At 40.3% G+C, this 17449-nt stretch overlaps 1 protein-coding gene across 1 annotated transcript in view; it reads left to right on the forward strand.

The window, feature by feature from the left end:
- fat3b (FAT atypical cadherin 3b) overlaps nucleotides 1-9847 on the forward strand; it is a 57092-nt gene extending 47245 nt beyond the window's left edge. Inside the window, exons 48-51 of the mRNA XM_076101458.1 lie at nucleotides 4870-4968; nucleotides 5625-5684; nucleotides 5924-5962; nucleotides 9096-9847. Of these exons, the coding sequence (XP_075957573.1) occupies nucleotides 4870-4968; nucleotides 5625-5684; nucleotides 5924-5962; nucleotides 9096-9847 (950 nt within the window). The remainder of the gene's footprint in view (nucleotides 1-4869; nucleotides 4969-5624; nucleotides 5685-5923; nucleotides 5963-9095) is intronic.
- The last annotated feature ends 7602 nt before the right edge of the window (nucleotides 9848-17449 follow it).

Genomic DNA, 17449 nt, shown 5'->3' on the forward strand with positions numbered 1-17449 from the left:
ATTTTAGTTTTCCAAATTACGAGCCGTAAATGATAATATAACACACTCTCCTTTTACACTGCTCAAATTGGCAATTGTGTCCTCTTCTATCTGGATAACTCTCTCACATCTCCGGTGCACTTCTGTTTGAATGGGCAGGGTAATCAGCCAGAAGTGATCTCCTATGTTTTTGTCCTACTTTTGCTCAAAAAAAGGTTAAGACAAAATCAGAGTAGTTAGAACACTGCCACTCAAAGAAACTTTTCGGTCAAGTTTTCTGCCATTTTTTTTCGTCCAAGTGTCCTTTGTCACCCGAGAGGACAACAAACTGAGGGTGAGTGGTGAGAAGTAGTTGTCAGATAATTTCAGTCTGATATTTAGCTGCCAATGCAACAGCAAGAGTTCACCATGTTGCATCTCTTTGCTAAGACGTCACACATTTCGATTCTCTGTCCAACCAGCTGTTTGAATAATACAGCCTGTGGTGTAAACTTCTTGCCTGTTAATTATTGATTCCTTCCTGTGGAAATGGGAAATAGGTTATTTTATTTGTTATGCCCCCCTGTTGAGTGTATGCACATTAAAAGAAATGTATTATGCCCCTTGGGGTCAAAGTTACATCACAGTCCATTAATTAAAATGTAATATAGCAAAATAATATTCATAGTATTGGTTGAATGACTCCAGTGTTAATCAACAGTTTACTTAAATCAATTGGAAACAGTTTGGCTATTTATTCACACCACAGCAACCACAAACAAGTATAATAATGAACATTTCAATAGATGGGCACAAGTCAATACCTGAGGAAACATATTGGTTGTTTTTCTGTCACTACTTGCTGCTCATGAATAAATTAAATGTCATAAATAATGAAATAACTGGAAAATACTTTAACAAATCTGGTCCAATGTTTTTGTTTATGATACTCTCAAGTATAGGATGTCTAGAAATAATCATATTGATCTTCATTATGTTTTGATAAAAGTTTCATGATTGAATGACTTTGACAACTCCGGCCTCACAGGAACACCTTAACATCCGTTCCTGTAATAATGCAGATGGAGTAAACTACCTAAGTGAGGGCTTTTCAGTTCAAAAGCTACAACTATTACTGGACCTGTTACAGGACACTTGTGAAGCTGTTTCTGTCGAGTTCAGTTAGACCTGTGTTGGGCTTAGTATTAGTGGTAATACGTATTTCTAATTAAAAATAATGTAAACTGATGTGAATGGAAAAATTTGAAAAATAATGGAAAAAGTGAGCCTGATGGCTCTTACAATTGGAAAAGTGCAGGGGATGTTAAAGGTTTGGGGCCAGAACGAGAACATGGTTTGGCTGGTTTGGTTTGCAGTAGGATTAGAGGAGGGGTTTTGGTCCGTAACCTCAGGCATGGCTGCCAAGGTTGGCACATGGCAGGGTAGTCACTGGCACAATGACAAATAACTTTCCGTGAGGAAAAACAATAAATGGAAAAAAGAGAAACTAAATAATAATAATAATAATAATTACTTGAGGTGTCCCATCACCTGCATTAGACCAGCAGTTGTGGCGCTGCCTTCCTTATATAGTTGTATTGATGGTACTGCCTTACTGCTCACATTCCCACAGGAGCATTTGTCTTGTTCCATACGCACTGAACCATGACCGCCTAGCTTGGGCTCAGAAAGCTAAAGTTGATGTCCAGACATCCTGGACCTCATGGACAGAGTTTTGATTATCAGATGGGCCAAGCCCTGACTGCTTGCTCGCAGACTGTCCATAAAACACGATTTTGAAACAGACAAGGATGTTTTCAGAAGATGTGACAGACAAGGGTGACAAAAATACATGCTGTGTTATGAGAGGCAAACACCAATCACACAACCTCTTAAAACAATCCACGGTAATCTAACAGATTGTTTATTGCTTTGCCAAACAGAGAAAGCGGTTTACTAATGGCTTTTATAAAAAAGTTGAAAGCGCTGGAAACCACAGCACTTCAAGCTCACCTGTTACATTTCTGCACAGGATTTCTGTGACCAGCATAATAGCACTGACTGTGGTTTTATTATACATATAGGTACACATGTAAATCTACATATGTCTGTCTGTGCCAATGTCTGTCTATGTTGTGTAATTGTTTAAGTCATTCAATCTTTAATTGATCAGGTTTTATTCCGTGATTTATATCAAACTATTTGGTATCATTTTGCAGCTGAGATAGCACCGCGTTCAAATATGGAAGAGTTAAAACGACTCCGTAAGTAACTAGTATTAATTCTGTAAAGTAAGGTTAAATGACATAATCAACACAGTTGTTAAGATGGGAGTGGTTTTGCTGTTCCCGCCATAAAACTGGCAGTTCTGTCCGTCTGCAGGCTCGAAGGCCCGCTGCGAGCCGGAACGTCTCTGAGAGGACATCCAGCCCCGACCCGAGTAGCCAGAACCTGAAGAAGTGCCTTCCTTCACCTGGTTTCTAATGTGTTACAACAATGACCAATAACTTTGAATCCTGCACACCGGATCTCTCCCTCAAGGCTTTTTGGTTCCGCCCTCTTCTCTAGCTTTGTGTTCCTGACCTGTAAACTACGGCCGTCCCGTGCCGTCTAATGTGCCATGCAGCTTCTACCTGCGATGCACCACCCTGCTGAAGGTTTATTCCAGCAATTACCTTAGAGTCTTAAAGAAAAGACTCTAAGATGAAGGTGCCATAATGACCCCTGCTGCTGCGAAGGGGGGGGGGGGGGTGATAACATGACTCAGCATCCTGCTGAGAAAGATGGAGACGAGGCAGAATGGATCAAGCCGAACCTCAACGAAGAAGACGACCAGGTTCTGAAGATATCAGAGAAAGCCGAATCAACTGCCACAGAGTAGCTCGACCAACTACGACCGTCCAACAACTTTCCAGATGAAGAGATGTCCGAGGAGGAACAGCCGCATACAGCTTAACCTCCCATCTGCCCATCAGAGCCGTCGGGTGAAACGATAACATTTCCAAATGTAAATGAGTTTGATGTTCTAGGCCAAATCGTTTTAAGTCACATATTTCAAAAATCGTACATAGAAATAAGTTGGGCCTGAAGATTCAATTTAAATTAGAACTAACATAAATTGCTTCACAGTCTTCCCCGGTGCTTCTCAAACTCTCAGCTGCTGAACGGTGCATAAATGTTTTGAGCAAATTTAAGGTAGAAACGTCAAACGACGGATTTAATTGACAGACATCAATCAATGATAAGAGTCACTGATTCTACCTGGTCACATGTAATCCTTTTCATATGTGTGTGGTTCATCGGTATTCATTGTACTGTTCATCATATTCTTCATTCAATCCATTCATTTATTTTCTGTTTAGTAGTTTAGTTGTGTAGTTATTCCAATAAATATTTCATTTATAAAGAACTTGATCCTTTGATTTGTGTGTATATGAAATAATATGTCCCTGTACACCTTGAGAAGAACCCCGTAGCAACCCTGAGATTAATACATTTTGAGGTTTTCCTATTTTTTCCAAAATTGTTTGGCGTTTGAATCTCATGTTAAATTCTGTTAGTTAAACTAATGGTGGCTTATGGCATAAGCTAAGTAGCATCATTCTTTTATACGAACTTATGGGTTTATAATTCATAATTTAATTATTTATAAATTACGTATGTTGATATTAATTAATTAGTTATTATAATTAGTTATTAAATCTGCAGTGAAAATGTCTGCAAAGTGTTTTCTCTTTCTGCTCTTTCCTATTTGTTCGCCATAACAACATAAAGCCTCTTTAGTTTCGCCAAAAGTTACTTTTAATCACATCAGCAAAGCTGTCAGCTCTTATTTCCAAGCTGTTTTATACTCCAAATAGATTTGTTTTCAAAGCCCATACCAGAGATTTCTGCTCTGTTAGTCTTGTGTATGGTCAATTTGAACACTGATGTGAAACCAGGCGTTTCATTGCTGCTAAATTAGATCACCTGGTGGAGCTACGTACCTGTCTCTTGGCTCAACAGACACAAGCCGTTATCTGAAGCCATTGTGACACATCAGCACCTGCTCTGCCCCGCTGGCAGTAGTTTGAAAAACAATCACTCAGAGGCAATTCTGACCCCGAAATAACAGCTCCACAGAGGAAAACTTCGTCAGGAATCTTGCCGGCTTGTATTTATTTGAGATGTTGCCTCTAAAGTCATGCAGGTTACGGCTAACTGGAGACCCTAAGGCTGGCAGCTTTCTCCAAATGAAATTTAATCTGACTTGTCCGCACAGACGAAATGTCAGGTCTGTGACTCTACCTTTGATTACTGCAGTGTGAGCAGGCTGGCCACACCAGCTATGTGGTGTGTTGTACTCTGGGCTGCATTGTACCTGCTGCTGTTCAGAGGAGTTTGTGTTTCACATCTTCTTAAGAAAACCACACCAGAACAGGTAACTCTGTGGTTCTTACTCTCAATGACACCTCCAGCTGGTTGGAAATGCTCTAGGCAGCCCTTGAGAACAGACATGAATTCATTTTTGAGTGCACTGAAATTGAACTTGTCTATAGGTGTGGATAGTTTGTATGTCTGTGAGTCTGGAGGATTGGTGTCGATAGTCCAAGCCTATATTAATCAATACCAACATGCACATATATAGATTGAAATGGGTTTTGGTTCCTGTAGTACTTTCTCCTGTTCATCCTGAAGACATCCCTTCAGCCAGGATGGACAAAAACAATGATCACAGCATTCAATAGTTCCATAAATGTACATATGGGCATGTCGGTATTGTAAGATAGCCTTCAAATGTTGAATTTATGTTGGCTTAATTCATTTTATTTTTATTTTGAGTGGGACATGTTGATATGGCTCATCGGTTATTAAGAGAAATGCTTCCAGGAAATGAAAATGTGCCTGTGTTTTCTTTGTGTGTTACATTAGAAGTGTCGGAGCTGGTGGACGAGGTGGCATGTCTCTCAGACTCCACCTCTGAGGAACACTCCCTCAGTTCCTACACTTCGGAGGTCTTTGATGACAACGGTAAGACTTTAATGCTAAAACAACCCCACATACTTTGCACTTTACTAGTTTACCACATACCGTAAGGCTTCTAAAATATATTCAAAATAAGGGAAACTTGGTCTCCAAGTAGACATTGCTGCACATTTAGGAGTTACATGCATAAAACGCTGGGAAGCACTGCTGTCGATAAAATTCTCTGAACGTAAGAATGGTCCACTTCTTCACTTTTAGTCGAGTGCATTAGCTGTATTAACATATTGAAAAGCAAGCTGAAAATAGACCTTTAAAAATGCTTCATGAAAGCTACCTGAATGCAACCAAATCCATATGTTTCAAATGCACAAGTCTTCAGTAGAAAGGAAAATGGTGTGCCTTTTCCCCCAGATAACTCAATACTATTGATCTTTCCCTGGTTTAAAGTTAGGCGGCCTAACACCTGAATGATCATGTGTGTGTGCGTGTATTGTTCCATTAAGGAACCCATGTAGATGCTTTGTTTCCTGTCTAATTACTGTAGCTGCAAAGACTTTGTCTCCCTCCCCACTTATGAGGTGCACACACATGCGTATGCACATTTTCCTCACCTCAGATACACCCATGACATTAAACCTTACCCTATTCACAAATGCACTGACATTGTCTCTGTTCTTCTTCTGTTTCTGTATTCTGCCTAGCCTCCATAGTGACAGTCATACGTCTAGTCAATGATGCTGTTGATAATATTGAAAGTGAAGGTATGAAAAATATCTTCTGTTAACTCCTCTATCTCTTTTGTGTCTGTCTTCTGATGCCAACGTGTTTGTTCAGTGCTGTAGCTCTGAGACATAATGTTCTGGAAGCAGCCACGCCTCAACTGTTCAACATCCTGCTTAGATTTCCAATATTGTTTGTCAGTTTCTGACACTGGATCTCTGGTTTTTGTGTTGTTTGTCTCGGTCTCTCTCTGACTCAGTCTCTCTCTCTCCCTTTGTAGTGTCAAACATGGACAATGAACAGCTGCGGAACAGCCCTGGTGAGTGAGATGGAAAGCAACTTAACAACGTCTTTTAAACTTTCCATCCCTTTGGCCTTATTTCTCAAGCCGTGATCCCCAAACCCAGCCTTTTGTGTTCTTTACATTCTTTACTCTGAATGACTTTATCATACCCTGTGCAGCACAGATTACCATTTCTGTTTATGCACATTTTTTGCTAACCAGACTTGAATGTAAATTTAGGTTCCCAGTTTCTTCCGACAAATGTTTGGTTTAATGACCAAATATCGATGGATCCTCATTAAGGATGTCAGTTTATGTTTTGGTTTTATGTAAATAAAAAAAAGCAGATTTAAATGATCAACATCAGCATTGACTTAAAAAACAATGCAGGATCAGTTGGGCTCTCTACACTTCCTCCTTTCAAACACCTCTCTGCAATCATGAGTGGATTAATAAGTAGCAAAACATCAGTGTTCTCCCAAATAACATTCATAAATATCATATCAATATTGTGACCTTAATAGTTACCCCCATTATATATATTAAAAAGCTTGTGGGAAATGTGTTTTGGGTTTCCTAGCCAACAAACGCAGATAAATATCTTAATTGAATCTTGGCGTTGTAGTTATTTAACTTTTGAAAAGGATTCAGATTCTGCAGCGCATTTTTATTATTTATTTTATTATAAAACAGCTTTTGATCAAACAAAAACATAAAGGCATGATCCAGTTGCACCTGATGTTCTTGTCAGTTGCTTGTGCTACAGTCCTGAAACCAATATTATCTGGCTCATAGTTAGTAAGTCTGTTTGTTCTCAGTTGCATGTAATTAACTGGGTCCACAAAGCATTGCATTACCCAGACTTACCCAGAGCAAGACTGCGTTCATGCCTCTGTCGCTGCCAGCAGAGTGAAGCACAGGGAGCTTTATTTCAGCCAGAGAGAATTAATTGATGAATGGAAGTGTTGTCCAGTCCTTCGTTCCAAATAACCCAGTGGGCTCAGTGTACAAACACGTTTTCCAATTTTAGCTATGTGCTAATGTCAAAATAAGTGACAATGACCATACTGTACAAGCCAAACATAGCTTACTGCAGAAACAACTGCTTGAACAGGACAAATATGCCAAAATGATGAGAGAAAGAAAAATGATTTATGTTTATTATTCTCCATTTGATTTATTAATCCTGCTTGCATGAGATAACGTGTGTACAAATACAGTGTGCATGTGCATGTATGTGTCTATATTACACTTTATCAATTTGGCTGGTGTGTGCATCTGTCTGTTTACATGTATCTGTGATGTGCTAAATGGCTCTCTGCCGGCCTCCCTCTTCCATTATCCGGTTGTCGTCCGTGTCATAACTCACCGTGTCTTCCTGCATTCAGTCGTTTCTATGAGAAAAGCATTTTATCATCAAAGGCTTCCTTTCCCACGAGATACTTGTCTTGTTTTCCCGCTTCACTGACAGCAAGTCGAACACCTCCAGAGCAAAGATGAGATTTGTGTAGAGTTCATCAAAGAGTACATTGTGGATTGTAAGAACATTCATTCATATTATATTAATTATTATTTTATTTTACCTTTTCATTTGAACATATTTCAACCAGAGATAGAGATATTTCAGCAGCATGGCATGCAGTAAGAACTCCCACATGGTGTGTGGTTCGTTGGCAGGGCAGTCTATTAGATATCTCTGTCCACACGTGTCATGCATTATATACCAGGAGCTGGCACTGCTTATGAAGTGTCCCACACAGACGATAACCCCCTCTGGCTTCTCTCTCTTCATCAATATGATATTTTTTCACTCACAGCTCATTAACCTAACTATGAATTATGCAACCTGCATGCTGTAGTTTTGTAGGAAGTAGCGGATTAGTTCAGGGGTTGTGTCAGTCCATTTAACAGCATGAACTCAGCTGTAGGAAAAAAAGGAACTTTTGTTGAATGATTTTATTTGCACATTCATGAATTCGAAATGAGAAGTGGAGCAATTAAACAATGTAAACACGCAGTCCCACACGACACGTCGTAAACTCCATCGTGAAACAGTAAGAATCAAAGACATTTACAAGCCTCCTGCTGCATCAGAGACACAAACAAACGTGCACGTACGTACTCTCAAACGTGCAGCACACACTCACATGTACAAACACACTCTCATACACGGAATTACCAACCAACACATTTCTATGAAAATAAAAAGAGATCAAGGGAGTAGATAATGAGCCGAGGGAAGGGAAAAGAGGAGAAACACAACAAGCCAGAGTATATGCACAAGCTATTTATTAATGTTGGGAACATTGGCTGATCTTTTTTTTCTTTTTAAAAAAGGCAGAATGAGGAGGATTTGGCTGTTGCAGTTTGTGAACAAGTCAAAGTTGGCCCCTCCTCCCCAGCTCAAAGATACCAGAAGGGTTAGGTTTAGTGTGCTCGGGTGAAAGCCAAACCCCAGATTATTTTTATATTGGAACAAGCTTTGTGCTATTGGTGCTTCATCTCACTATATTTGCGTTTTTTCAGCCCTGTGTCCATTTTCGCAGTTGTCCTCAAAGAGGCATTCTTACAATCTGGCAACCCGTTGCTTTCTTCTCATCAAGGACAAAGCCCAGAAATGTCCCAAACACAGCAAAATAAGAAGAAAAAAAGTCTCTGCAGATACACACACTCTTAGAAAAGGACATAAGTGATGATTGAGAGGATCATTTCTCTATGAGTCTATACTTTGTATGAGTATATACTTGCCATACTTTACCTTGTTTTTCTGCTCCTACAGTTAGTTGCTGTGGCTTAAGGAGAGCAGAGATGGAATCTGAGTGGTTCAAGTAATTGTGAACATCTTCAGATCAGTCCCTTTAGTAACTGAAAGCATAATTCACTGCTGTCAACTCACCTACTTCCTGAAGATAAGATTGCCATGATACTGTTAGTAACGTAACACACACATTCAAGAGATAACTACATACTTCCAGTGATTTGACAGCAGTTGTTTGTCCAGGGAATAAAGCCGCAGGCTCCTAACACAGTCTGTTAACTAAAAAATAAATCTTTTCTTGAGTCTCTTAAGTAGGTCGCTTCTACTTGTTGTTCCATTAAAGACGTACTATTAATCACTGAAAGTCCTCCAAGCTATTCAAAAAGGTTTATTTTGTCCTTTTCTTTTCAGCATACCGCTGGGAGGCTTCTAGTCAGACTTCGAGCTGGTTGTCACCATCACGCCTGCGTCTACCAGAGGTGGGATCCCATTACAACCTCAGCGAGACCCACCAAAACATCAGGCGAGGAGGCAGCACACAGTCTCTCCAGCTGGACTACAAAGTGATGGGCTACGCTGGTGACAGGGGCCGGGAGCGGGGACGGGAGAGCGGGAGGAGGAACTTCCAGTGGGAGAGAAATCAGTCGGGTGAGTGGGAGAGGAAACGCATCCTGGAAAGAGAAGAAAAGAGAAGGAACAACGGGGAAGGAAAGGACACAGGCAACATGAGCAGAGACATGGGGGCCTTACAGGACCACAGAGACCAGCAGCAGGGGCACGGCCATGACAGCTGTGAAGACAGCTCCTCGCCTGTTTACGAGGAATACCGAGAGTCCAGCCATGACCCAGAGCAAGGTGAAGACACAGAGAGCCTTTATGACACTCTACCCCCAACCCGACGGGCCTACGAAGGATACCCGTTAAGCCCCGCGGGCATCAACCTGCATCCGGCTCAACTTCTGCCCCCCCTTAGTGCGTGGGCCTCACAGACAGGGGAGTGGAGGGGATCGCAGGAGGATCGCGGTGGGCTCGGCTCCAGCAGTCTGGCAGGTTCTGGGGATGAGCTAGAGAGACTACTGAACCTGGTGTCCCTCAGAGCCCGGAGAGCCAACAGAGCCTCGACCCAATCTGAGCCCACAACAGACTGGGATGAATTTAAATGAGCACACAAGACTGTTTAAAACAAACAGATTTAATATTCCTTTATAAATGAAAGAGAGGCAATGACCCACTCTGATTATACTTGACATTTACATTATTACATCGTTGGTCCACCACCTCAAAATAATTAAGAAGGTGAATATTACCATTTATACTTTGATCAACCCGCGTTATTATCCCGCTGCAAGCGAACACTAATCCACCACCAATCCCCCGGCTCATTTATAAGCCGGAGGAATGAGAAGAAATATATGTGTTCTCTAGACACCTTCACCTGTGCAGCGGGAGAGTTAGTGGAGATTGGCTGTGAATCAATGATATTGCATTTATTATTTATGGAACTACTGGAGCACTGCATTTATCAACATCAAAATATGAAAGAAACATGTCTCTCTGTTTTAAGATGATCCCAACGTATGAACATGTTGTCGTGTTTTTCATACTTTGTTCTTTTAAAATCGCACAATCATTTTGTTTGCTCAACCGTGTAATAGTTGATGCATTTATTATTTTATTGGCACATGCTGGGGGTTGTTTTGAAGAAAACTATTCGCCCACATCCCAGATATAGCCTCAGAGATGTTATTAAGATTACCAGACGTTGATACCAGGAGATCTGTATTCATTATTCTATATTTATTAATTAATTACACTTACACTGTTTGGTTGCTTGGGACCGCGTCAGGCTCATATAGCTATTAAATACAGCACTTTATGTAATATTACATATTTTCTGTTTTACTCATACAACACAGTACCTGCTCTGCAGTTATGAAAGACAGTGGAAAAGTGGAAATATACAGATTCACTTATGCACACAGATTCTGATGTACATATGTACCTTGTATATATTCCCAAAGCTGAACTTTTAGCAGAATTTAATGAATCCCGCTTTACTCTTGGTATTAACATGTGACAGGGATTTTGTGCTAAAAGGCTTAGAGAACTATGTGGAAATGCATCCGTGAAGTACAGAATCATTCACCCAAGACATGCACACATGGTTGCCTCAGTGATAAATGCTGCTGTGTTCCCATTTCACACACACAAATAGGTAATGTAAACTCAATGTTAAACAGCTTTGAAATGCAGGCAGAACACAAGGATTAACATATTCATACCTGCAGTTCAGGACAGTTGTGGATTGTCAATGAGCCAGACTAAATGTCTGCTGTCAGAAACGGCTGCATTATCTGCATTGATCTCACGTTTCATCTATAATATCCTCTGGTAAACATGACTCCTCATGTGTCATTTGAAAAGAGTGAAAAATTGGCAAAAAACGCTCCTCTTGTGGTGGAGAGAAAAATATCTTACTTGATGATGAAAACTGTAAACAATATACGTAACAAACTGTTTTGAGCTCTTAATAAAAAGGACATAGAAGTTATTACCAGGTATGAATGCAAATCATCCACATTGGACAGTATGCACTGTACGTGCATCTTCATAAAGATGTAAAACACTGAAGAAAGAAAAGCCCTCAAATGAAATTAAATCTAACAAAAAAATACCATTCAAATGTAATTTTGTTATTAAAGTGAAACGTTAGCCAGTGGAGACATGGATTGATTTGTTAATGCAAGAATGTAGTTTTGTAAGAATAACTGTAGAACATGTTATAGGTACTATATGGAGTAACTCTTTGGAAGTACTGTAACAACCAACACCAATATTAACCAACATACCAACTGACAGGTCTTAACATATTCATGATCAGGCTGAGTGTGACCTAATGTATTCATGCCTCACACTATGGTGTCCATCCATCCATCCATCTATTCATCCTCTTCACCTGTTCCTTTTCAGATTCACTCTGTAAGTCGGTTGCTGAAGCGTGTCTCTGCTTGCATCGGGCAACAGATATAAAAACATCCTGGACAGGTCAGACTGACAACAACAAAAAAAGCATTCACACCTGTGGGCACTTTACAGTTTCCACTTCACCTGGCCTGCATGTCTGTGGAAGGAAACTGGAGCACCGGAAGGAAACCCACAGGAATACTGTGAGAACATGCAGACTCTGCACAGCACAAGCAAAACCTAGAACCTCAATGCTGCAAATCAACACTGCTAACAAGTGGGCAACCTTTGCTGTCATGTTTAACTACTCCATTGACATCCATTACGGTCGAATCATCTCGCAAATTACCTTTCAAGACTGCTGGATCTTCAGTTATTTCAAGTGGCTGATGTGCTGAAGCACACTGTCCGTGTACCAGTGTGGATGTTCAAGGACTTGAAGAATATGCTACAATCAAGCAGATTCAAAACTTAACTGGAAAGAAAATGGCATATTAAGGGTGAATATGTTGTTGATATGGTGTGCTGTAGCAGGTGAGCTATATCTCACCGCAGACTACGTGAAATGAATAACCCCCCAAAAATATTTAATCATATCACGTTAGTCTTGTCACGCCTCTTATATGTACTTCTCTCCTTCCCCGACTGGAATCTGGCAGGTTTAGCAGAGCTTAATGTCATCCATGTGCCGGGAAGACATGAAGGCATAAGAATGTTAAGGTCATAAACTATATAATAAGAAAACAATACATTTTATTTTGAAATCATTTGAGATTATTTGGAAAGTGTGTTATGATCATGGCTAAGATTGCTTTGGCTGTCTACGCTGAACAGTCGAGCTGATGTCAGCGTTATCTTGTGCTTCCGTTTCCCTAAGAACTGATTTCTTTGCTGACTTGAATAGATGTATCCGGCTTATTTTGTGTCAATCTTTGTTTCTTTGACTTTATTTCTTTACTGACCCAGTGCTATGGTAAAATTCTGCAGACCATGCATCTTTAAAAAGCACCTGTCTGTGAATGTAATACTTTTGCTGTCTGTGCAGAAATTTGTGACGAGTTTGTTATCAGCCACACATGAAAAATGCAAACCGCATTCCACAGCCTCACTGCGTATTTGTTTGATAGAACATGCATCTCTGCTCATAATCCACATTAAAGCAACCTTAATTACTGATTGTTACAAGGTCTGCTACAGGCATGTAAAGTGACATTTCGTAAAGGCTTAATGTAAATCCTTTAAAAAGAAAAGAAAAGGTGACCAGTCAATAATTATTTATTGGTGACAAAAGGTTGAAGGCAGGCACCTGTGGAGTTGACACACAAACTTTGTCCTTGTTATCATCCAACCCTCCTCGGATAAACACCACTAGGTTGACTGTCTGACAGAAAACATTCCCATGGCAACCAGACATTCCCCTGATCATGTTTGTTTTTTTATTTTCCGTGTCACACACACACACACACACACACACACACACGTTTTGCCCAATTAAGGGGCAAGGAGGTGTATATATGTGCGTGTACTATACGTGTGTCCATGCATGTGCTGAAGTACAGATGTTTGCTCAACATGCCAGCTCCCAAAATACTCTACGTTTCTTTAATGCAGTGCAACGTGTATTGTGTATGCATGCACTGAGATAAGTCAGGATTCAGTGGTAGAATGCATGCCTGAAGATCTTAGGTTAGAGGGAAAAAATGAATCTTTAAAAATGATCTAGAAACGTTTCAGGAATGCGTCATTACATCCTAAGTCATTTACTGTTTACAGGGTACATTTTAAGAAAACCAGCAGCTGTATTTTCATGACAGCAATCACTTTGTCAGAGTATGTGTTACATTTTTTGAACAGTGGATATCACTTTTGAGTGAAACACTTGATATATATTTTAGTGCATGCCAGTTTGTGTCAGTGCAATAGATGGAAATAGCTCATAGTCAAATGCTGGCTGGCTTGTTCCACTTCTATTCTCTCTCTCTCCCCCTGCAGGAACCGTGAACCACAAAAGACTCAAACATGGCAGGTACAGGGCAGAACCTGGAAGGAGATGAATCCGAAGCCCATGAAAAATAAATCATGCAGTTTTGTGTAAAATTCACATAACATTCGTCACTGCAGGAGGCATTCTAAAACTCATTCCAACTTTACAGACACAAAAATAATCAGGCTGCTTCGCTCCCCAATGTGATCACAACACCTAACTATGTTTCCTCTATTACCCCTGCCTGCCACAACAAGACACAGACCACACAGAAAGAAATGTTTCATCAATTAGCATAATATGCAAAATGTCTCAAATGATAACAACCAAACGCCTCAAAGGGGTGCAGGCGGCATGTCGGCTCTCTCTGAATCCACCTATTCATTCATGTTTTGTTTTCTTGTGTTCATCCTGCCTTGATTTTGGGTCTTTAGAGGGAGAAAAAGAAGAGTTGTTACCCACAAGACATGCATCGTTACCGGCAAAACCTTACATAACATTACCTCCGCCTCCAGCCGTATGTGTGGTACACACAGCATCAGCAACATTGCAAACACACTACAGGCAGAAATAGTCCTGCTGTCTGGTCAGGGGGCTGAAAAAACAAAAAAAATACAAACAATTTTTTTATCCAGTTTCACAGTTTATTGTATTATTCGGACAATGATTATGCGACGTGCCAATACGTTACATGCTCTGTCTGGCACACTCTTGAAGACCATCTTGCTTGTTTAATGTATTCCAAGCATGCTGGCTGTCCTAGTGACAGGCACAGGGTCAAACCAAATGCAAATACGAGGGCGTCCGAGAGAAAAGAGAAACAGACAGAGATAGAGAGCAATAAACAAAGCGACTGTTTAGTTTGTTCATCATGCATCAGAGGAAACCTGTAAGTCCCTTTAGCTCTGCTGGCTTTTCATTGGACCATCTGGTATTTACACCATAGTATCCGCTCAGCCACTTCAAACCTCTTTCTACCCCCACACCCCACCTCTCATTATTCTCTGCTTTTTTCACCATGACATTCCTGCAGATCTGGCCAGACACAGCAAGGATGCAAAGGGATGGACACAAGGTTGAATGGACGTTACATAAAAAAGGAGTTGGGAAATAAAGGATAGATCATGTAGGAAAGGCGTGAGATGTACAGAGAAGTGGAAAAAGTATACCATTCCCCAGTTTCTGCTTATTGAGGGGTAGCTGTGTGGGTGATTATAAAACCATGCTGTTCTCAGGAACACCAGGATGACACACACACTGCCAGACCTAATCTATGTGCCTAACATCTGCTTCTGATGACACACACACACATGACCATAGTGGTCACAAATGCAATCTGTGTCTGAAGCAATTTTATCACATGTATTATTCACGAATATTTTAATCTTACGAGTATAATCAGACACAACATGCCTACACTGCTACAGCAAGGTAACGGGGGGGGGGGGGGGGGGGGGGGGGCTGCTCTCAGCCTTGTTTGACGGAGCAGAGGAAGCTGTGTCCCAGCCCCCGCTCCCTGTGGTTGTAACAGATTTATTACCTTCGTCAAAAAAAAGGGTGTGTTTTTGGTTCGGTTTGTTTGTCAGCAAGATCACAGAAAAATACTGGCCCGTTGTTCCCAAAAATTGGTAGGGTGAAGCATGGGCGAAGGAAGAACCCATTCCATTTTTGGAGGGGATACGAGGTCTGCGCTCTCCGAATACCCTTGCAATTCTCTAGCATTAAGACAAATTGTCTCACACTTTCTTTGGATGGAAAGATGTTTTTTTTCCATCATGGCCACTTTCTGCAAAACTACACACGCAGCAAAGAAAAAGCTGAATTTCATTATCAGAGATATGTTTATTTTACCGTCCATAACTCTTGGCTTGAGCTCTGATATGCTGATTTGACAGGGGCCTTCAGTGTTATTGGAATTTATTACAACACTCCCCAATTTGTTTTGATCTTGCAAAGAAATGCTGCCTTTAAACAGAGGTGAGGCAGAATGATGGATCAAAAATGCTGCTGCGATATTTGGCTGCATCATGGGCCTCAGAGCTCAGCTCGTTATCTGCTTTGGCTTTGAGGAATTGGTACACAGTCGCCCTCGAGATTGCTGAGATCTGATTTTGGTAAGATGGAGGTCTGCTCAATATTGTGCTTTGATCATCACAGGTTTTTATGCTCACCAGCAGAATAATTATCCGGATTTGCAACAACTGTACAATTTGTATAAGGTTTCGTTGAACTGTGTAAATGTGGAATGCCTGTGGGAGTAACCTTTACGGTCCATCTAACGACTCAAATGTAATAATCATTATGAACAAACACACCTAAAATGCAACTAGAGAGTACAAAACTCTGCCAAAAAAAGAATTATTGCTGTTACATCTCAAGACTCTGTTCCAAAAAAATGTTTCAATTTAAATTTCTTGACACTGCAGACATACTGCTGGATCAAAAAAGGTTCTACCTCTGCACTCTAAGTCAGTTTCCTTGTTGTTGTGATAACAATTATAAGCTAATGTCAGCAATTCCCAATTATACTAAAATCTTTTTCAACAGTTCTTGGTTTAGGGCCCATTTTGCACTCGATTCCATACAGTATTTGAGATTTGGCACCAAACTATGAACTGACCGACCAATATACAATAGATGCAATTCCCAAAAGATATTCAAAACAAATCACTCAACACAACAAAACCAGGTTTTCCCTAGTTATGTCTCAAATTATAATATCCCTTTCTAATTTTCTGCCCTTGATGAAAGGGTTAATACATTTCTAACATACATTTCCTTTTTTTTGTGTGCAAATATTGAGTGATTATTCTTGAGAAAGGGTCACAGGTTTCTCATTTTCAAATAAACCATCTGCCAAAGTTGGTATGTCATCTACAAATATAAATGTGACGCTATTAAAAAATATATTATTACAAGAATTGATCAAATATGCAGTTATTAATGGCAACAGGTCATTATTTAAACACAAATGACCAATACTAATACTACAAAAAAAAATCATCCAACAGTTGACATATTTTAGTCCGACTGGGCTGACCGATAAACATATTTTGATAATTTGTGTTGTATTATAATGCACTACAACATTATCACATGCTGTATCCATACTGAATGCTACTCAATACTGCAACATATTTCTCCACCAAACCGGTCATCTCAGTGAGGGTGTTGCTTTTATGCATGACTGCAATACAAATATGGTTACAGGTGTTAACATTACTTCAATATACTGTATTATGGCAAAAAGATATATACCGACAGTATAATATTGCCAACCTATTTTTCCTTTGTTTTCTTTTAAAACATACTCAGACATTTGTTTTGGTGGCATCATCTCGTCATTCAACAAAACTTTGTGGAGAACATTGGCTCTTAGAGTGAGCCAACAAAGACTCAGCAATATTGACAAAGTCATGCTGTCCTGTAGAGAACAGCACAAAGAACACGGCCATAAGGGGCAGGTATGCTACGGGTTCTTGTAGAGGACAGTGTTGATGCCTTGTGGCCAGTTTGTCTGCTCATCATTCATCCACTTCCCTGTTTCTGCTTGAATATTAACAACAATATGATTCACTGCCATGAGTGAGCATGCTTAAGATTATCCAAGGTTCTTTCAGAGCGGGCAAGCACAGTAATCCCATTGGTTATAGATTCAGAAGTCTTTGAAGCATGTCCACCATACACACAGCACAGCATTATCAGGATTTTGCAGTTTTCATTTAGCCGATTTATTTTGTGCACATCATGCCATTGGTTTTCTTGATGTGTGATATTGTATATTGCTCGGCTCCTGCTATTGACTTTGTCTCCGTAT

Source organism: Anarhichas minor, unplaced genomic scaffold (assembly GCF_050575085.1).
Source record: "Anarhichas minor isolate MPS153535 unplaced genomic scaffold, ASM5057508v1 ptg000027l, whole genome shotgun sequence".
Classification (NCBI taxonomy): Eukaryota; Metazoa; Chordata; class Actinopteri; order Perciformes; family Anarhichadidae; genus Anarhichas; species Anarhichas minor.